Source organism: Castor canadensis, chromosome 9 (genome assembly GCF_047511655.1).
Source record: "Castor canadensis chromosome 9, mCasCan1.hap1v2, whole genome shotgun sequence".
NCBI lineage: Eukaryota > Metazoa > Chordata > Mammalia > Rodentia > Castoridae > Castor > Castor canadensis.
This window is the reverse complement of record NC_133394.1, coordinates 93,028,152-93,050,134: the sequence shown is the minus strand read 5'-3', so window position 1 is coordinate 93,050,134 and position 21,983 is coordinate 93,028,152. Positions and strand designations below refer to the sequence as shown.

The 21,983-nt window shown below is 36.0% G+C and overlaps 1 protein-coding gene across 6 annotated transcripts in view; it reads left to right on the top strand.

The window, feature by feature from the left end:
• Art3 (ADP-ribosyltransferase 3 (inactive)) overlaps positions 1-21,983 on the top strand; it is a 119,892-nt gene that overhangs the window by 61,433 nt on the left and 36,476 nt on the right. For 2 of the 6 annotated variants that reach the window (XM_074041983.1, XM_074041982.1), the window contains exons 2-3: positions 14,648-14,725; positions 20,488-21,196. In XM_074041983.1, coding sequence (XP_073898084.1) covers positions 14,657-14,725; positions 20,488-21,196 — 778 coding nt within the window. In that variant the 5' untranslated portion in view covers positions 14,648-14,656. Of the gene's footprint in view, positions 1-13,323; positions 13,570-14,488; positions 14,561-14,647; positions 14,726-20,487; positions 21,197-21,983 lie in introns of those variants that run through there. The other 4 variants (XM_020184054.2, XM_020184055.2, XM_074041981.1 and 1 more) reach the window with 4 other exon arrangements.

Below are 21,983 nucleotides of genomic sequence, written 5' to 3'. Positions count from 1 at the left end.
ATTTTTGTATGTTGATTTTATATCTTGCCACCTTACTGTAGCTGTTGATGGTGTCTAGGAGTTTTTGGGTAGAGTTTTTTTGGGTCTTTAAAAGGTATAGGATCATATCATCTACAAATAGGGGTATTTTAACAGTTTCTTTACCTATTTATATTTCTTTTATTTCTTCTTACCTAATTGCTCTGGCTAGAAATTCTAGTACTATGTTGAATAGGAGTGGGGTTAGTGGGCACTCTTGTCTTGTTCCTGATTTTAGGGGAAATGGTTTCAGTTTTTCACCATTAAGTATGATGTTGGCTGTAGATTTGTCAGAAATAGCCTTTACAATGTTGAGGTACATTCCTTCTATTCCTAGTTTTCTTAGAGCTTTTATCATGAAGTGGTGTTGGATCTTGTTGAAGGCTTTTTCTTCATCTATTGAGATGATGGAGTGGTTTTTGTCTTTGCTTCTGTTGATGTGCTGTATTATATTTATTGATTTTCATATGTTGAACCACCCCTGCCTTCCTGGGATGAAGCTGACTTGATTGTGGTGAATGATCTTTCTGATGTATTGTTGGATTCGGTTTGCCATTATTTTATTGAGGATTTTTGCATAATGTTCATTAAGGAGATTGGCCTATAGTTCTCCTTTCTGGAAGTGTCTTTGTCTGGTTTTGGGATGAGTGTAATACTAGCTCATAGAATGAGTTAGGCAGTTTTCTTTCTCTTTCTATTTTGTGGAACAGTTTAAGCAGGGTTAGTATCAGTTCTTCTTTAAAGGTCTGATAGAATTCAGCTGATAATCCATCAGGTCCTGGACTTTTCTTCTTTGGGAGACTCTTTATTGCTGCTTCAATTTCATTTTGTGTTGTAGATCTATTCAAGTGATTAATGACCTCTTGGTTCAATTTTGAATGATCATAAGTATCTAGAAATCGTCCATTTCTTCAAGATTTTCAAATTTACTAGAATATAGGTTCTCAAAGTAGTGTCTGATGATTTCCTGTATTTCTGTGGTATTTGTTGTTATCTCCCCTTTTGCATTTCTGATTTTGCTGATTTGGTTTTTTCTCTCCTCATTTTAGTCATGTTTGCCAGGGGTCTGTCAATCTTGTTATTTTTTTCAAAGAACCAACTTTTTGTTTCATTGATTCTTTTTTTTTTTGTTTCTATTTCATTGATTTCATCTCTTACTTTTATTATTTCTCTCCTTCTGTTTGTTTTGGGATTTGCTTGTTCTTGTTTTTTCAGGAGTTTGAGATGTAGATCTCATTGATTTGAGATCTTTCTATCTTTTTAATACATGCACTCATGGCTATAAACTTTCTAGAATTTATAAAATTTAAAGTAGAAAAGTAGATGCACATATCTGAGTTGTTCCAAACTTTAAGACTTTCCAAGAAACCAGTTATTTTTAAATTTAAGTTTAAGTAAACTGAATCCAATAAAAATTCAGTTTCTTCACCACCAAGTCATGTTTAAAGTACATGGTGGCTAGCAGCTACTGGAGAGTGCAGTTCTAGCTATCATTGTAAAGAATGCTTTCCTACAGATAACCACTCAACCAACTCTCTCACCTCCACAGTTTTGCTCAAATCTTAATCCTGTTATTGAGGCCTAACTTGACCACTCTTTGTAGTACAAGGTGTCCCTAATTCCCCACATTCTACTCTACTCCTGATCACACCACCGTATTTCACCTCTTTCACATTGTACAATTGCTCATTTGTTTATTGCCTCTTTCTCTTCTCTCCACGCCTTGCTTCCTGAAGGCAGACATCTTTGTTTTGTTCACTGATACATCCCAACACCTAGAATAGTGCTTGACTCAGTAGATGCTCAATAAACATTTGTGTATTAAATTTATTGGGTGATAAAGACTTGTTAAAGTTGCTAATCAGTATATACCAGATTCAAGATGTACCTCAGGGGGTAGGGGCATGGCTCAAGTGGTAGAGGGCCTGCCTAGCAAGCACAAGGCCAAAAGGTTCAAACTCCATTACCACCAAAAGTATCATTGAACAAATCTCTCTTGAATGCATCTTGAATACATTCTCTGTACCTGATAGTGTTTTAAGCTGTTAGTAGTAGGGAGAGAAATGAGGAGTGCAAAAGAAACTTAGAATTTAGTAAGGAAGAAAAGATTAACCAAAAGAAGAGAAAATGTGAAAGATGTTGAATTCCATTGTAAATACTAGAAAATTGACTTAAAATATAGCACCCTGGTTATGCTATATATATATATATATATATATATATATATATATATATATATATATATATTCCTTTGAATAAGAATAGGTATCTAAGTAGTTATATGTTTATATATCATTAACTATTTGACAGGAAATTGAGGGACACATCAGACAGGAGAACAGAACTATAAAACCTGCACTTGAAGATTAGTTTAAAACAATAAACTAATTAATATAAAAAGATAAAATAATTTTAAGCTCTAAAAATTAGATTTACACAATTCTTTTAGAGATTCATCTATTATACAAAACTCTGAAAGAAAATTATTTTTAACCTAGAATTATATAACAAACTATTAACTATTCACATTTCAGTAAATTGTATCAATACATACAGTATCCATATATTAAATATAATAAAGTAACATAATCATGCAGTATTATAGATTGCATATCATAGGGATGATGTATTATTTTGAAAGTATTAAAGAATTATGTTTTTTATTTCCTCTCTAAAATTTGTTCTTTTTGTACTCCAATAATCTTTAAGATTAAGTCACAAGTGGTCTAGAGGAGGGAAAACATGGAAAGTGTCAGAATGAGAAGGTTCATAGGATAGAGGAAGAGAAAATAGCATATAGGAAGTGTACATAGTAAGAACTAGAATTAAGACTTTACTCTAGAGCAGAGAAAAAAGAAGAGGAATCTATCAGACTCCTATGTCCTGTCTACTCTGGACTAAAACTCTAGAAAGGGTTGATCTGAGAATTTCAGACACCTTGATTAGAAAAGAAAGTATATCAGATTTTAGGGACTGATGGAATGGCTCAGGTAGTAGAGCGCCTGCTTGGCAAGCACGAGGCCCTGATTCAAGCCCCAGTACTGCAAAAAAAAGGAAGAAAGAAAGAAACATCAAACACCCTGATAAATTTGAGAGAGTCCTTCAGCTAGAAGATTTTTTTTTAGCTGTTTTCCTTTTATGTGTCCTAGAGAATTTTCAAGGTCTATTAGAAAAGTGCTGTCTGAAAAGTCAGAAATAGCAAAATAGTAGAATGAATTGAGAAGAGATCAAAGGTTCCTTTCTTGTTTTTTACAAAATTAAGGTTGTTAAGTGGAATTCCTGGGTTTGCCTTTAAGAGAGCCTAGCTAGTAAAGGGAACTGGGGCACAAACCAGCTTACAATATTCCATAAGAATGTGCCTAGTGAGGGTAAGAGGACTCATCTAGAGTTTGTGGGAAAGACACCTGATGAGGTGAGAGGGTATTAGATACTGTTTCACTTTAGGTTACCCTGTGTCAAGAGACTACAGTGATGGGATTTACCAACTGGACACCCTGATTCTGTAGAAAATACTAAGAATCTGAGACAGCCATTAAATGTCACTATTGTAGAAGACCAGACTAGTAGCTAGAACCACCAGAGAACAAATTACAATTTCCCCCAGTATCAGAGTGACACTCTGAATTTTAAATTTACTTTGAGAAGATTGTTTCAACTAGGAAGTAGCTCAGTTTTAATTGGCAAGATTAATGTTCTTCCATTCTGTTCTTCCTAACAGCAGTCCTGCCACTGAAGTACAGGTGTCTTGTTCTGGTATTGATAATTGGCCTCCAAAGAATTGTCTTATATTTCCTTTCGTTACTGTAATGTCCTGCCTTGCCTCGCCCCCTGCTGGCTCTAAGATATATATGTTTTGCATTCATCTTACAACTCTAGGTTCCTCTGGATCATCCAGCCCTCTTTCAGGCTCTTTCCTGGGCCACTGCACATGGCAGATGCTTTCCTTTGGTAGTCTTTTGTGTACCTCTATCGCTACTCAGATAAATTTCCATTTTGTCCAAATACAGGCAAGATAATTTTTGTTGTTGATGATTGTTAAATAACTGAATTTAGGTATGCTTTATCTAAATAAAATTAATCAGTTTCAATGTACAGTTCTGTGACTTTGACAAATGTGTGTTATGTAACCACTGCTACAGTTAACATAAAACATATGCAAGGAAACCCAAAGAGTTCCCTTATGTGGCAATAGTTCAGTCCTTTAAAAAAGAAGTTTTATTGAGATAATATTCACATACCATACAACGTACCTATTTAAAACATATAGTTACATGGTTTTTAGGTTATTCATAGTTGTATAGTTGCCATTAAAATTATTTTTAGGATACTAATATATGCAATAACATGGATGGGTTTCAAAGCATTATGCTAAGTCAGTTGCAAAAGACCACGTACTAACTATATGATAATATTTAAATGGAGAATAGTCAAACCTATAATGACAGGAAGCAGATCAGCAATAGCCAAGGAAGAAGATTGAGTGCAAAAGTGATAGAAAACTTCTCTGGGGATGATGAAATGTAAAATGAAACCATATCTATGAGTTATCTTCCTTAGTTACCCCTTATGTGTCTAGACCTAAAAATACCACTTATCTTTCTGTCTCTGTAGATCTGTTTTGGTTATTTCATGTAAATATAAGTGCATTGTACTTAATTTTTTATAGCTGAATAATATTCTGTTATATGGACGGATATACCACTGTTTATTTATCCATTCATTTGTTAGTGGACATTTGAGTTGAAATCTACAGCAACTATGACTGTGATAATAATAATATCACTATTAAAAGGATAATGGGAGAAATAAATATGACCAAAGTACATCTTATATATATGCATGAAAATATAAGGAAGCCATTATTTTGTGCAATTAATATACATTACTAATAATAAGCTAGGTGTCTAGCTAAGCTAGAGCAAGAGGATCAAGGTTCAAAGGCAGCCCAGGCAAATAGAGAGACCTTGTCTAAAAAATAACCCTATACAAAAAAGGACTAGCAGAGTGGCTCAAGTGGTGTAGAGCCTAGCAAGCGTGAGGCTCTGAGTTCAAACCCCAGTACTGCCTAAAAATATATATACACTAATGAAAAGAAAATTTAAATATTCTGAACATTAAAAAATTAACCAATGTAATCTTTTGTCTCCCAGATTTAGTATAAAGCCCACCAAGAAGAGCCTATAAAGCTATATTCTCTCTTGAGTGTTTGCTTTAGCTCTGTAATAAAACCTCCGATTCCTAAAAAAAAAATACTGCTATGAATATTTATGCACACACCTTTGTGTGGAAATATGTTTTCATCCATCTTGGGTATATGACTGGGAGTGGAATTATTGGGTTCTTTGGTAAATCTGTGTTTAACATGTTGAGGAAGTGTACTCCTGTTTATTACTGAATAGTAGTCCATTTAAAAATGTATTTATTCATTGATTAACATTTGGGTTGTAGCTATCATTTTGACTATTATGAATCAATCTTCTATGAGCATTTGAATACAAGTCCATATGAACACACCTCTTTTTCTTGGGTAAATTTCTAGAAGTGAGATTTAAATATGTTTAGCTTCATTTAAAAAAAAAAACCTGCCAAATATGTCTGCAATCCCACCTTCTCAGGAGTCAGAGCTAAGGAGGATTGTAGTTTTGAGAACAGCCTGGGAAAAGAATGTTAGTGACACATTATCTTGAAAAACAAGTTGGGTATGGTAGTACACGTCTGTAATCCTAACTTCTCAGGAGGCAGAGGTAAGAGGATCACAGTCAGGCTGGCTGGGCAAAAACACGAGACATTATCTGAAAAACAAACTAAAAGCACAAAGGAGCTGGGGACATGGCTCATGTGGTAGAGTACTTGCCTAGTGAGCATGAGGGCCTCAGTTCAAATTCCAGTACCACCACAAAGCAACAATAAAAAAGCCCTGCCCAGATAGTTTGTAAAAGTAGCTGTACCCTTTTGCATCCCCACAAGCAATAAGAGAGTTTCATTTGTTCTGCTCACATCACATTTGATGTCAGCTTTTAATTTTAGCCATTTCTAGTGGACGTAGAGTGGTTAGAATTTGCTTTTACCCAATGACTAATATACGTTGAAAATCTTTCATTTCTTGTTTGTTAGTCATCTGTCTTCCTTGGTGAAATGTCAATTCAGATATTATGCCCATAATCATTAAAATCAGTCCTTTCCTTGTTTAGAGAAGCTGCATCCTTGGCTCATCCCAATTTTGCTTCTTCTGTATCTACATTCAGTGGAATTGAATGAAGGTAGCTGGAGAAAACCATCTTGACTGGTTTCATTTTGAAGTCATGCACACCCTTAATGCAGCTCTGCAGTCATACTGCTTCGACTCTCACTTTTCAGATGACTGTTTCATACCTTTCTTCATTCTCTTCAAATTTCTGCCACTTCAACCTTTATCTTTTGCTACTACTTTTTGAGAAAATGAAGCAATTAGAAAGGAATTTTCACCATTACAACCTCTACTTTCCAGTGTCTGTCAATATATTATGCCTTCCTGCCCATTTATATGAGGCAAACTATTCCTGCCCTATCTAAGACCACCTCATCTATGTATATGCTAGGTCTCATCCTACTTTGCCTACTCAAGGCCACTGATCTGGTCATTCTTCTCTCCCTGTCCCAAATTGTGATTTTTTTCCATTCTCTACTAGATCATTATCCAAATATGTTGTTATTTGCCATCTTTTTTTTTAAACTGCTCTTAGAATTACCACTTCATCTTTTCCTAACCTCATCATCAAGACCATGGCCCCATTTCTTTTCCCTTTCTTTTTCCCTCCTCCTCTCCTTCCCTCTCTCCCTCCTTCTCTTCCTTCTTCCTTCTCTAACTTTTTGAAAGAGTTGAGTGTTGAATGTATTGGCTATTTCCAAACTCTCTTCTTTCCATTCTTAGACATTGCAAGCAGGCTTTTTAATCAAAATTGCTCTTATCCAGGCTGTCAGTTTTCTGACAGCCAATGACCTCAGTAGACTGAGAACTCACTTCTCAGTTTTTATCTTACTTGATGTCGAAGAAAAATTTGACACTTTTAGTCCTTCCTTTCTCTTGAAAATATTTTCTTCATTTGACTTCTGGGACTCTTGGTCCACACACAGTCTCCTCCATTTCAGGCAGTGACATCTCCATCCTTCTAATTATTCATGCTAACAACCTCATCCTTTACTTCTTTCTCTTGTAGCTCACATTTGATGTCAGTTCATTACTATTGTTTCAACCTTCAAATATACCCTGAATTTAATTCTAAACATTTTTATTAAATAATAAATTGCTGTCTGTAGGTCATTCCCATTTACTTTTTTCATTTATAATGTTCTTGAAAATGTAAGACTTTTAGAACACACAAGTACTTTTTCTTATCAAAAAGTATTATGCTTTAAAATAAAAATGAAAAAAAAGACAAAAAAGTATTATGCTAAACTTAATTCTTCAAAAATAGAATATTTAACAAGTTCTGTAAAAATGGCCTGTTTCTAATAACCACCTGAACAACAACAAAAAATATGTCATGATAGCTAATTTTAGATGTCAACTTGACATCCCTTTTCATCATAACTCTTGTATTATTATAATAAACTGTAAAATAGTCTTCCTACTTTTACCCTAAAGTCTATTATCAGCTTAACAGTCAGAATGATCCTCTTTAAAAATAAGTCAAGATAATATCATACCTCTGCTCAAAACCTCATAACTTGTTCCCTTTCTCTTAAGAGAAAAAGACAAGTTCCCTGCATTAGTACTCTTCTGTTCCACTCATTTTGACCTTCTTGTTATTCCTGACAAAGCCATAAACAGTCACTTGCCTCATGATTTTAGCACTTGCTATTCTTTCTATTTGACCATTATTCTACCACAATCATGACTGATCTCCTTCAACTCCTTCAGGTCTGTCTTTATATATCTGTCACCCTTTTCAGTGAGTCCTTCTTAACCATTCAATTTAAATTGTAAACTCCCTGTGCACTTCCAGTCTCCTTTGTAATATCTTTAAAAACAAACAACATAAAAAATAGCACTTGTTATATCCTAACATACTTACACAATTTACTTATTTATGCCAGCTATTATTTGACTGCCTCTTTCCACAAGAATATCTTCATGAGGGCAAGATGTTTACTTTGTTCACTTAATGTGCCACCAGTACTTTAAACAGTGCTTGACTATTGTAAGGACTCAAATATTTGTTGAATTAATGAATGGAAGCAAGACATGAAGAGTTGAAAACTAGAACAAACCAGGAATGGACAATACCATATTGAAAATGAACAGCAACAAACTTGTTTTGAACTTCGTCTAATGTTTGTTGCTATGTTTTTTGTGGTTTTTTTTTTTTTGTAGATTCAATCTTTTGTATGATATATAGATGAATCTGGCAAATTTTCAGAGACCAGAGACAGGAGAACCTCACTGTCTCTTCCCTGTAGGCCCACATGCCTGAGACTTAAAAGCAGTTCAGTGAGCCTAAGGCCAAACATGTATGGAAACTCTCTTTTTCCTTTCTAAGGAAATTCCTTTAAAAAAGAAAAGACAAGAAAAGAAAATGATACTATTCCTGGGAGTTTTCTCTGTGTATTTAATCTTGAGTTGCTTAGCCAGAGGGTGGGAAGAAGGCAGATGTTTTAGAATGGTCTCAAGAGTAGAGATGGATTTTTTTAGCATTATAAAATTAGTTTATACCAAGTAAAAAAATTTACAACATTGACCAGATACAAAAATGTCTCCCAGAAACACTATTAGTTTTTCAAAAAAAAATACTCCTTTAAAGAAAAAATGAAATAAAATGAAAAATATATAAATATGTTTAGTTTTTTCTTAGCAAAAAGAAAAACTTCTAAAAACAACAATGAAAATTTGTCTCACTACAAAGAGTACATTATTATTAAAAAAAACACCAACTTAATAAAAAAGGGAAAAAATAAAAGTGAACAATACTAGAATAAAGAAAAGGTACAAGTAGGCATGGTGGTACATGCCTGCAATCCCACCTCTCGGAGGTTGAGGCAGGAGGATCATGGGCTCCAGGCCAGTCTGGACTATGTAGTTAGACCCTATCTCAAAAAAGAAAAGAAAAGGAAGGGAAGGAAATGGAAAAAGGGGGTGTGGGGGGAAGGTACATGTTTGATGATAGAATAATGATATCAGTGAATCACAGTGGTTGAAGTCTGCAATAAAAACAAATCTGCAATAAAGATGTTTAAACAGTATTGTAAATAATAACAAATACTCAAGGTTAAGTTACAACTTTCAAAAAAAAAATCTACTAGTTCAAGTGTCATATCTAGGAAAGACCATCACAGAACCCTTGTTACCCCAGGGGCCTTTTAGTCAAGTTGCAGGTCAGAACACCTCTGTGGTTTTGGGTTTTTTTTTTTTTTAATATTTTTGAAGTACCCTGTATTTTAATATGGCATTAAGAACTTGGGGGTACATTTATTTACAAAATAAAAGAGAACATGTTATAATTTGGTAAAATTTAGGAAAAGTTCTCTTTAAAAAAGAGATGTATCTCAGTGGCAGAGCACTTGCCTAGTACACATGAGGCCCTGGGTTCCATCTCTAGCACTGGAAGAAACGATCAAAAAATGCAAACAAAAGGCCTCTTTCACAATCTCGTCAGTTGTGCACAACTGTGGAAAAACCACACAAATATAGAAAAAGACAAAAACACATCTAAACTGGATAAAAGCAGTTATTACCAAAAAGCTCAGAGGTAACATTCTAAAGGTGAGGATTCTAATAAGCATTTTTAATCTAATTTAAACAAAACTATTTCACCTGGGCATGATAGGACACATCTGTAATCCCAGATTATTTGGGAGGTGGAGGCAGGAGGATTGCAGTTCAAGACAGACTAGGCTACATCATAAGACCTTGTCTCAAAAACCCCAGAAGAACAAAAAAATGGTCTTTCTTTTTGGGAACAAACTCTTTTGAGAATGAGTAATTATAACTAAATATTGGAGAAAAGAAACAAAATACAAGAACAACCAATTACATTGGCTTTCACAAATCATTTCATTTGGGAGTAAAGGGAAGCAGATGAGCTGTTTCAAATCATCTGAAAACCTGTCATATAACATAGATCCAGTCTTCCAGATATGAGTCCTGGGAGAAAGGTCAAACCCACAGTCAGACCTAAGAAGTTGTGGTCCAGGAAAAAAAGGATCCCTCAGTGGCTTTACCCTGTGACCAAGGGAGGGCCATGAGCCCACCGGGCAGAGAGGGTGTCCCTAGCTGTACTGTGATACAGGTATCCTGTACTGGCCCCTCCTGAGTCTAAATGTGACAAGGGTGCTGTGGAGACCACACAGGATCCCCACAACCTCCAGTCCTCCAGTTTCAGCAGGCCCTGGAGAGAAGAGCCCAGTGAGCAAGCTCAGGGCTACAGTAAAGTTTGTTTGGTGAGGGGTAAAAAAAGAAGTCAGACATACTGACCTTCAGGCTAGGGATGTAGCTCAGTGGAAAACAGCCTGTCTAGCATGCATAAGGTCCTGATTGGATGCTTAGCACCACCACCAAAAAAATCCTGTGGAAGCTTTCTGCAGTCTCTTCTGACCTCCTTTTGGCAGCTGGCTGTATCCCTAAATCACAAAGTATGTTGTTGGGGTTTTGTTTTTAATAGATGCCTTAGACTGACTAGAGTTTGTTGTATTAATTTTATTTTTCGTAGTACTGTGCTTTGAACTCAGGGCCTTGTGTTTGCTAGGTAAACACTCTACTACTTGAGCCATATCTCCAGCCCTTTTTGTTTTTAGATAGGCTCTTGCATTTTTGCCTGTGTTAGCCAGGACCATGATCCTCCTACCTTAAGGCCTCCCTCAGAGCTGTGATGACAGGGATTCACCACCATGCCCAGCTTAGTGGTTGAGGTAGTATCTCACTAATTTTTTGCCTAGGTTGGCCTTGAGCTGAGATTCTTCTGATGTCCAAGATCCTCCTGATCTCTGTCTCTTTAAGTATCTGGGATTATAGGTATGAGCCTCCATGCTGGCCAATAATACTGTAATAGCAATAAAAGTTATCTTAGCATAAATTCACATAATACTAAAAGACTTAACCAAAATCCTCAGCAAAATAAAAACCAAACATGAAGGAAAAATAAAGATTCAGCTCATGAGGTATCCTTTCAAGTCAAAATAGAGGACTGGAGGTGTGGCTCAAGAGATAGAGCTCCTGCTTTGTAAGCATGAGGCTCTGAGTTTGAACCCCAGTACCACCAAAAACAAAGAAGTCTTACCAAGTCAAAATAGGAAACAAGTAAAGGCTTTTATTTCTTTGAGGGACCTCAACTAATGATTGCTGAATTGTTGTGAAGTTTTTGCTGCATCTGCCACATGCTCATAAGTATAGCTTTGATAAGCCTTGTCTTTGGTGGACCCTCTTAAGTTTCTGAAAATAAGTGCATGCTCCTTTCAGAACAATAACACAAAAACAAAAGAAATATATCAATGATGTATTTTCACAAATTACAAGTCAGCTATAAGACCTTAATGTACCTAACTGGGGTGTGGTGGTACAAGTCTATAATCCAGAGGCTGAGTAGGAAGGTAGTGAGTTTGATTCCAGCGTGGTTTATGTACGGAAGCTGTGCCTTAAAAAAAAAAAAACAGTACCAAGGAGACAAAGGTATGAGTTAATGTGCAAATTTAGTGCCGTTATATACTCTGCCCACTTTGCCTTATACTAGAGATTGAGTTCAGTAATATGACTGTAAAAGTAGTAGTAATAAATAACTAAAAGACCAATTTCTTCTCTAAAATTTGAGAATATACAGATTTTGAGAACACACTGTAGGCCTTGAGGCAGTATCCTCTATCTCTCTCTCCCTCCTTGTTATCTACTCCAGTATGTTAGGCTGGGTTAGCTCTGGGCTCAGCTCCAGCAAACAGGACATGATATGATAAGGGTGGTCACTTCCCTTTTTGGTCAGCAGTTTGTGGAACTTCTGCCCAGCGCAGGAATGTGTGCCTGCTTGCCCAGCAGTGTTTGTGATAGTAATACATGTAATGCTGGCACAGAAGTAGGCAAACTTTTCACCACATAAAAATGCATTTTGTAAGCTCGGGTATACTTCCTGATAATTTAAAATTGTTTCATTGAAGTAATATATGTATATGTATGGAAAAACATGTATCATAAGTGTATGACTTGGTGAGTTATCACAAATTAAATAATATGGCAGTGTAATTGGTACCCAGAACCAAAATGCAGTTAGCATTCTATAAGCTTCTCTTGAACCCCTTCCAGTTACTACCTGTTACCCAGGGTGACCACTCTTCTGACTCGTAATGACATAAATGTATATTGCCTGATTCTTGTACTCTATATTAGTTGTGTCTCTACTTTTGCTCAAAATTTTGTTTGTGAGATTTACCCACATTTTATGTATTGTTAGCTTATTCATTTTCAATACTATATAAAATCCATTGCATAGATATATTACAGTTTATCCATTCTACTGTTAGGATTTGGATATTTTCAGTTTTGGGTTATTGTGAATTGTGCTCCTGTCAACATTCTATTAGTGTATTTTGATGTAAATATGCATGAATTTCCCAGGACATTTCAAGGTTTCTTATCCCCTAGTCAATAAAATGTTGAATATTCTTCATCATTATAGCCAACATATTTACCATGTGTGCCTTACTCAAATGACAACTGTAGTTGTAGGCAACTCCTTTCCTCCCCAGTGTTCTCACAGGACTTTGTCTACACTTAAGAAAGATTATTGTCATGTTATGTTTGGGTGTAGTATGCATCTTTGTGTCTTTTATTCAGTTATGAATGCTTTTCAGTACTTTGTTTTACTTGCTCATGTATCCCATACATGGCACAGTATCTACAATTTACGTCTGTAAGCTAGTTGAGTGAATGGTGATAGCTATCACCACTGACAATGATTAACAAAGCAAGTCCTATTTTTTTTTTCATTTTTCTTTTATTATTCATATGTGCATACAAGGCTTGGTTCATTTCTCCCCCCTGCCCCCACCCCCTCCCTTACCATCCACTCCGCCCCCTCCCTCAGCAAGTCCTCTTAATTATGTGAATCTTGCAGCTTTAGTCTGACATCTCAGTATTAGGAATGGGAAGTGATTTCTTTCTGAGAAGCCCAGAACTGTGGGCTCAGAACTGAACGTGCCGATGGTTAGACACAATTGCTGTGGCTTTAAGCCTCTTGGAGATTTAAAGTGTTAACTTAAGTGATTCCAAGACCTAGTGTGGGGGCCAGATATAAATAGCAGAACACAAGTGGAGTAATGTGCCACTGCCAAGCTGCTGCTGGGGGTGTTTATAAAAAGAAAAGCATTCACTTCTCAGCTCTCACTGTCAACAACATCCCATCCTGAAGACATGCTTACCACAATTGAGAGTGGGAAATCTGTTTGAGACCTAGCATCATTTAAACCTCTTTCAAAGGCACAAAAGCCAGGTAAACATTTTGACTTATTTGCACTCAGCTTGTATTCAGAAGTGAAGCATTATCAAGAAAACTTTGATCCACTGCTTGCTTGGCACATACTGCCTTGTGACAGGTATCTACCAAATGTCATATTCTGAATATTTTGTAGAAAGGGAAGTTTAACACAAAAGTAGCATCTTGGTACTAAATTTTAATGTCTTTAGTGTTAAAAAAAAGTGCTTTTGAAGAAAGATGGGAATCTGGGGTCAAAAAGAGCTAATAAAAGAAAGACTACCTCCCTTTCTCTATGCTGTTCATTCCCATTTTCAGAATCCAGAATGTGGTGATTGATGGGATAAAGTAGAGGTTTTATTTCATTTCTAGTAATGTCAACTTTGTTGGAGGTATGTGGGAGTAACTGAAAGCTAACCTGCTGCATCCTTTTAATTGAATTGATTAAGGGCTCTGGGACAGCTTCAGTCTCTGAAGGCCTCTTTACCCTCTTATTTACCTCTTATAGTATCATAAATGCTGGTATGAATACTGGGCATTTAGCCAGTGGAGTTATATATAATCCCCTTAGAATTGGTGCCTACCCAGTTTCTCATTCTTGCCTTCTGAAAGTTATGCAAGACACTTGATTTACATTTAGACTTCTTTTGATTGTGAATATTTGGAAAAAGGAGGATACCTTAGGTAATCAGACTTGTACCACTTCTGGGCTCATCAACTCTTCCCTGTCATCCAGATGGGCCTGGCTTAGTTTGCAAAGAAGATAGAAGAATGGAAGATGTACATGAATACGTTCCTAGAGAATGTCTAGAAACTGGAAGCAAGAGGACCAGTTTGAGACTGGTGTTTCAGTTTGATGTGTTATTTCCTGTGCATGCTGAGTGGTGATTCAGAGATAGGAAAAAAAAATGTCTAGCAGTGACTCTAATGGAAAAACTGTCTTGAGCAGTAATGGAAATGGACAGATTTAATCTTGAGCAAATCACTGAAGTTTTCGTTTTCTCATTTCTAGAATGAAAGAAGGTGTTAGACCACCAGACAAAACCCAGTGGCTCTTGCAGCTATTAGAAATTCATAGTCATTTCCTGACCATCACAATATCCTCCCACAATGTAAATATATAGTGTCATCTTGCTGTCTGCCCCTCTAAACTACTTTTTTAAGTGTACTGAGTTGCAACTTTTTTCATTTTAATTTAGAAGAGAAAAATGAAGATGGGACATTTTGAAATGGTCACCATGCTGCTGGTAGCCTTGATTCTAATGGACATCTTCCAGGTAATGCTGGGAATGGGAAGCATGTGGCCACTGGAATGGAAACTCTTGATATAATATTGCCTGAAGGTGGGATAGGTAAATGAATTTATTATAAGTGGCTTTTTTCCATCTTGCAGATGTATATATGTAAGCCTTAGAAAGTTGAAAAATTAAAAGTGAAAAAGACAGCAAGAATCATCCATAGTACCTATTCAGAGGGAAAGACTCATAAGGTGTCAGTGTATATAGCCTTCATGGCTTTACTTTCTCAGTTTGTATATATAATTTATAAAAAATAGATTCAAGCTATACACAGTTTTTTTTCCACCTTGCTTTTAAAGTTAATACTGTGCTACTTATCTCTTCATGTCAGTAAATATCCTGAAAATGTTATGAGTTTTTCTCCAAATAAAATAATGTTGTGATGTTTGGTTACATGTTTTTTATTAAGCTATGTAATGACTGTTTCCTCATAGTTTGTGTGTGTGTTTGTAGGTTTGTTTTTTTCAGTCCTGGGGTTTGAAGTCAGGTCTTTGCTGTTGTTGTGCAGGCACTCTACCACTTAAGCCATGCCCCAAACCTTTTTTGCTTCAGTTTTCAGATAAGGTCTTGCAGGGTTTCTTTTTTTTTCTTTCTTTCTTTTTTCTTTTTTTTTTTTTTTCCTATTTTGGCATGGGATTGGGTCTTGGACCATGATTCTCCTACCTATACCTTCTACATAGCTGGTATTATAGGCATACACCACCAATGCCCTGCTTGTTTGTTGAGATAGGGTCGGTTTCACTAGCTTTTTGCCTAGACTGGCCTCAAACAGTGACCCTCTTAGATTCCATTTCCCATGTAGCTGGGATTACAGGTATGAGCTACTATGCCCAGCTCCTCATAACTCCCCCCCATAGAAATTTTATAAACTTACTTGCAGTTAAATCTTTAAACATTCTGTAACATATTTTATGTAAAATATAAATTGGGTATCTCACTTGATTTCCCCCTGCATTGTTAGCTGTCATATTAACTATTTGTGTTCTGATCTTGAATGCCTTCTTTAAAATATCTTTAAGCCTTAAAAATTTTATCTATTTTTGAATTTGATTTTATGATCCATTGTCTACAGAATTGTTGTGTATTTTGTAGCCTGCACATTCTGTTGTGTAATTTTTAAATTGATTTATAATTCACATACTATAAAAATTCACCATTTTAAAGTGTGCATTTCAATGGTTTTTAGGTATTTACTATATTGTGCAACCATTATTACCATTTAGTTGCATAACATTTTCATCATCCTACAAAAAAACCCTTTACCTATTGGTAGTTAGCTCTAATTCCTTCTTTCCCCATTCCCTGGCAACCAGTAATCTACTGGGTTTTTTTTTTGGAGGGACTGGGGTTTGAGCTCAGGGCCTCACACTTGCTAGGCCTACCACTTGAGCCACTCCACAAGCTCAGTAATCTACTTTTTTGTGTGTGGATTCGCTTGTTCTGGACATTTTCATTGGAATGGAGTTTTACAATATATGGTCTTTTGCTTAGCATAATGTTTTCAAGGCCCATCCATATTTTAGCATATATTAGTATCTTATTCTTTCCATTAGATGGCTGTATCATATTTTGTTTTATCCATTCATCAGTTGAGGGACATTTGGATTGTTCCCACTTTCTATTATGAACAGTCCTCCTATAAACATTTGTGTTCACATTTTGTATGAACATAAATTTTCTTTTAAATTTTTTTATAATTATTGACTTGTCTGGGAATAATATAAGCACTAACAGCATTACATAATAGCTTTTGTATATATGTAGGAAATACATATGTAAATGAAAATTTCATATACATTTCCTACATATATGCACTATGCTTTTACACTGCATGATAACCAAATTACTCATTATGAACATATGTTTCAGTTCTCTTTGGTATATACCTAGAGTAGAATCACTGGGCCATATGGTATTCTTACGTTTAACTTCTGAAGTACTGCCCCACAGTGGCTGTACTTTCTTACAGTCCTACCAGCAATGGAACCCTAATAAGGGTGCCAGTTTTTTTTTTTTTTTTGAATCCTTGTATTTTTGTTTGTTTTTTACTTTTTTTGGGGGGATGGGCATTTAAGTACTGGGGCTTGGACTCGACCTCATGCTTGCTAGGCAGGTACTCTACCACTAAAGCCATACCCTCAGTCCATTTTGCTTTTTAGTATTTTTCAGATAGGGTGTTGTGTTTTTTTACTTGGACCAGCCTCAGACTGGGATCCTCCTACCTTTGCCTCCTGAGTAGCTGGGATTACAGGCACAAGCCACTGTACTGGACCTGTTTTTGAGATAGGGTCTCACTAACTTTTTTGTTCAGTCTGGCCTCAGACAGTGATTCTCCTATCTCTACCTTCTAAGTAGCTTGGATTACAAGGATGTACTACCATACGGATCCCTTGACTTTGTTGACTCATCCTAGTTGGTGTGAAGTGGTGCCTTATGGCTTTAATTTTCATTTTAATACTCTTTTGTAGCATAATTTTAATGTATTTTTTATCAAGGTTTGTAATAGTTCCACATATTTGCAATAAAATTTTGGTAATTGAATTTCATCATAATGAGCTTACGTTCCAGTGGATAAATTAGAGGAAGAAATTATAATTAACTTATTTGCGTAATGTTTCATACCTGTTTTGAGTATCCATTTAGTCGTCCCTGAATAGTGGTAGCTTTTGTGAACTTTGTAACTGCTCAAGGCATGCACCGTACAGAACACACAATCAGCTGTGGTGTCTGGCCAGAAAGGCTTGATAGCTAAAATTAGACATATGGACACTGGTTTTAAGCATAGGGAGAAAACAGGAACATATTGGATCAACTCTAATGTGATGTAAGGAATGTGAGAGGTAGTTTCAGGTCTGATGTCTTATGTTGAAGTCTTGAAGATAAATCAGGCATTGGTGCTCAAGTTGAACTCTGGTACATTCTGTGCTGCAGAGGAAGGTGCATTTCTTGACTGTGAGACAGAAGTGATTTGATCTCCTGAAGCTCAAATTCCCATGTGAGAAACTGACCTACAAACCCAGGAGTGCAGAGGTCCCTGTGACTTCCCCAGCAGAATGTCCTGTGGTTAGTAGTCCAGATAGTTTCTGGTGCTGGCCCAGTTCCCTTACCCAGGAAATGGTGTTAATAACTGTCTGCCCAACCTTTCATAAGGCTTTGTTTTACATGTATTTTATTAGTGTATATTAATTGTACAAGGGGTTTCATTGTGATACTTCCATGCATACGTACACTGTGCTTTGATCAAAATCATCCCCTCTATTACTCTTTCTTACCTTCTCCCCCATTTTTTTACAATTTTAATGAGCTTCATTCTATTTTCATTCATGCATATAAAGTACTTTTAGGAAGACAAAACACTTTTAAAAGTGCTATATAAATGCCCGCAGTCTTCATCATTAGAAACATTCTATCCTTTAAAGGCAGCAGAACATTTTGGTTAAGAGGACAAAACACTGTGACAGGATTGTCCAGGCTCAAGTTCCAATTCTATATAAGATTCAATCTCTCTGTGTCTTTGCTTTCTAATCTTTAAAAAGTACAGGTGGCTAATATAGTACTTACTTTATAGGCTTGCCATGAGGACTAAACAAGTTAATTCCTATAAAGTACTTAGTGTTTGGCATATAGAAAGAACTCTGATGATGTTTGTTAGGCCTTAGAAATTGGGTGCCCTCAGAGAGTGACTGAGAAGAGGTATCTAGGAAAACTTCACAAATGAACACACGACCTTAAATAAGAATTATGTTGTTATTGGTCGTGGTTTTAGGCAATATGTTATAAATTTGGCCTTAGGCATGTCGTGTGTGAAGGGTCTTTGGGCATTCAAGTGGAGTATCAAGTAGGCAGTTGATATACAGGTCTGACCCTTGCAAGACAGGTCAGAGATATTTAGATGATAATCAGTATTATAGACATGTGTATAGTTGCCTAGAGGTAGAGTTGAGAATTACAAAATAATTAGCTTTGAGAAACTCTTAACATTTTGTGGCTAGCTAGAATATGTTGGACATGTGAAGGAGTCTAAGAAATTCTCCCTTAGAACTGTATGGGTGGTGGAATGATGGGAAACCAAAATAGGGAAGATTGAGAGGTAATTGGGAAGTGATGTACAGATGACAAGGATATTTCTTTCAAGAAGTCTGATTGTAAGGAGGAAAAGAAGTAGTAGGAAGAAGATATATGATCAAGTTTTTGTTTTTTTTTTTAAAAAATTGGTATTCTCTCTATTTCTCCCCCACAAATACACACACACACACACACACACATAAACACACATTTTTAAATGAATCATATACATGGAACTTGTAACTTTAACAACTCCTCTCTAAATGTCTCCACAAATTTCCAGTTGAGGTTGCTGTGCAGACTTATGCAACCATGCACTATACAAGTATGAAATAGTAGAAAAAGAAGCATTGTTGTTTTATTTGTAGAAACCCATAATTTGCTGAGTGGATTCATTCATGTTGTTGTGTTGTTTTTTTGATCCATAATTGAGAATGTGGGATTCTTATTTAGTTCACCTGAATATTTTGTCAGTTTCTGTGCTAGGTGCTTAGAATTCAAAGATAAATGTGTTAACAGATTCTGTCCTGAAACCTTACAGTATAACACATAATTACTATCATGAAATAATAATTAATAACCACAGTTTGTTGAAGGGCTGGTATGTGCCAGGCATTGGTTAAGGGCTTTGTATGTATTCTTTATGTAATTTAATCTTCACAACAATCCTGTAATTAAAATATTATTTTATCTACTTTATCTTCATTTTTAAATGAAAAATTGAGACTCAGAAATGTCATTTAACTTTCCCATGTGGGAAATGAGTAATGGAAATAGAATTTGAACCCAGTTATATCTGGCTTCAAATTAATGTTAATACCACCCTGCTTCTTATATCTGTGAGTATGTGTGTCATGTAGATGATGCATTACGCCTTCCCATTGTATGTGACAGAAACACAGTTCAAACTAGTACAAAAAATGGATAATTTGTTGATTTTTATGATTAGGGTAAAACAGCTAGAATAAGGACCTCACATATGTTTTCTTCCTCTCAGTTCTGCAGGTCTTTCTTTGTTACTTTTCTTTCAGACAAGATTACCCTATGGAACTCAAAGGATAATTACTGAAAACCCCAAGCTAATGTTGTCCTGAGAATTTATGGTTTTAGAGGAAGAAAGATCCATTTTGGGGGACAGAGGGGACTTTGAATGTTCTGATTGCTAGACCTTGATCACCTGATTATTCTTGGGTCTGAAGGTGCAAAATCAGACCTATCCATGTCATATGGACAAGGAAAGGGGGCATGCCCAGAGGAAAAAAGTAATACTTGCCATTCTGTATTTATCTATTCTGTACAGTATTTTTACACATGATATTTCAAGTTATTCCAACAGTCTTGAGGGTTTGAGGAAATATAGATAATGATATTGTTCAAAGACAGGACTGCCACAAAGGTCTTCAATTTCCTGTGTACTACAGTGTTCAGATAAATGAACTATAGGTACAAGGCTAACTATAGGTAGCCTTGTACCTATACTTAGCATTTAGTCTTTCATACAAATATGTCATAGATGAGAAAACTTATCAATGGCAATGAAGTATACTTCATACATAAAGGTTGTAGGAAAGGAGTGATTCTTGGCTAGAGATGAAATGGTAGGGACAGTAATGTGAGAGAAAATTATATACACTAATGCCTTATTTCAAGAATATTACTTTCTTTTTCCTTTGAAGGTAAAGGCTGAAATGTTAGACATGGCAGATAATGCATTCGATGATGAATACCTAAAATGTACAAACAGGATGGAAACAAAATATGTTCCCCAACTGCTCCAGGAGGAAAAGACAAACCATCAACTCTTAGAGACTGTGTGGGAAAATGCAAAAATCAAATGGGAAGCCCGCAAAACTCAGATCTCTCTCCCTATGCGTTTTAAGGATAACCATGGAATAGCCCTGATGGCATATATTTCTGAAGCTGGAGAGCAAAGTCTCTTTTACCATCTGTTCAACAAAGCTGTGGAGATGGCTGGGCAGTCTCGGAAGGACTACATCTATGACTTCCCATTCAAAGCTTTTCATTTTTACCTGACAAAAGCCCTGCAGTTGCTGAGAAGACCTTGTGAGGACAGTTATAAAAATGTGGTGTATAAAACAAGTCGGGATACTTCATTTACATTTGGAGGCCTAAACCAAGTCAGACTTGGCAATTTCACATTGGCATATTCAACTAAACCCCAAGCTAATGACCAAAAAATTGTGTTAACCATCTACACGTGCTTTGGAGTTGCTGTTGAAAAATTTTTTGATAAAGAAAATGAAAGAATTGTTTTAATACCACTGAATGAGATTTTTCAAGTGTCACAAGAAGGGACTGACAATAACCTTATCCTTCAAAGCACAAACAAGACCTGTAGCTATTACGAGTGTGCATTTCTAGGTGGTAAGTGTCTGTGTTGTGTCTGTGCTTATCTGGGATGAAAGGAGTGAGATTTGGATCCAGGGAAAGGTCAGGTAAGGAGACTGAGAGGTGTTTGAAAAGAGGAATTATACTGGTAGTTTCTAGGCTAGCCCCTTTCATATACTGTTCTTTATCCAAAATTTAATTTTTATCAAATTCGTATGGCTTAAAGTTAATAAATAAAATAGAACCGAAAGGCAGTAGTTCTCAAACAGAGGCAATTTTGCCCTGCAGGGCCATTTGGCAATGATCAGAAACACTTTTGCTTGTTATAATTGAGAAAGGTGGAGTTGTCATTGACATGTAATTGGTAGAGACCAGGGACATTGGAAACAATGCATAAGTTACACCTCCCTGCCCCCTAACACACACAGCAGAGAATTATCTGGCCCAAAATGTCAGCAGTGCTGATTTTGAAAAACCTTGCTATAGGCTTACAATGAAAAGTAGCAGTCCCCTGCCCACAGTTTCTACTTCTTAGTGGCATTCATTTTAAATTATTTGATTTTTTTTCAGGTGTTCACTGTCATGCTACTAAGTAAATAGTGTGCTTATTTCTGTATTTAAAAAATGTTTAGACATTGAATTTCCACTAAAGTAAATGAATATTTTGCCCTAATGTACCATATATTAGTTAAGAATCTTCATTGTTTTCAGATTTGGCAGAAAACCTGATTGGTAATTTTCATCAGTCTAGACATAAGCTGTCTGGTGCAGTGGCACATCTACATCATCAGTAACTCAGGCTCTTTCTACTTGTTTTGTGTGG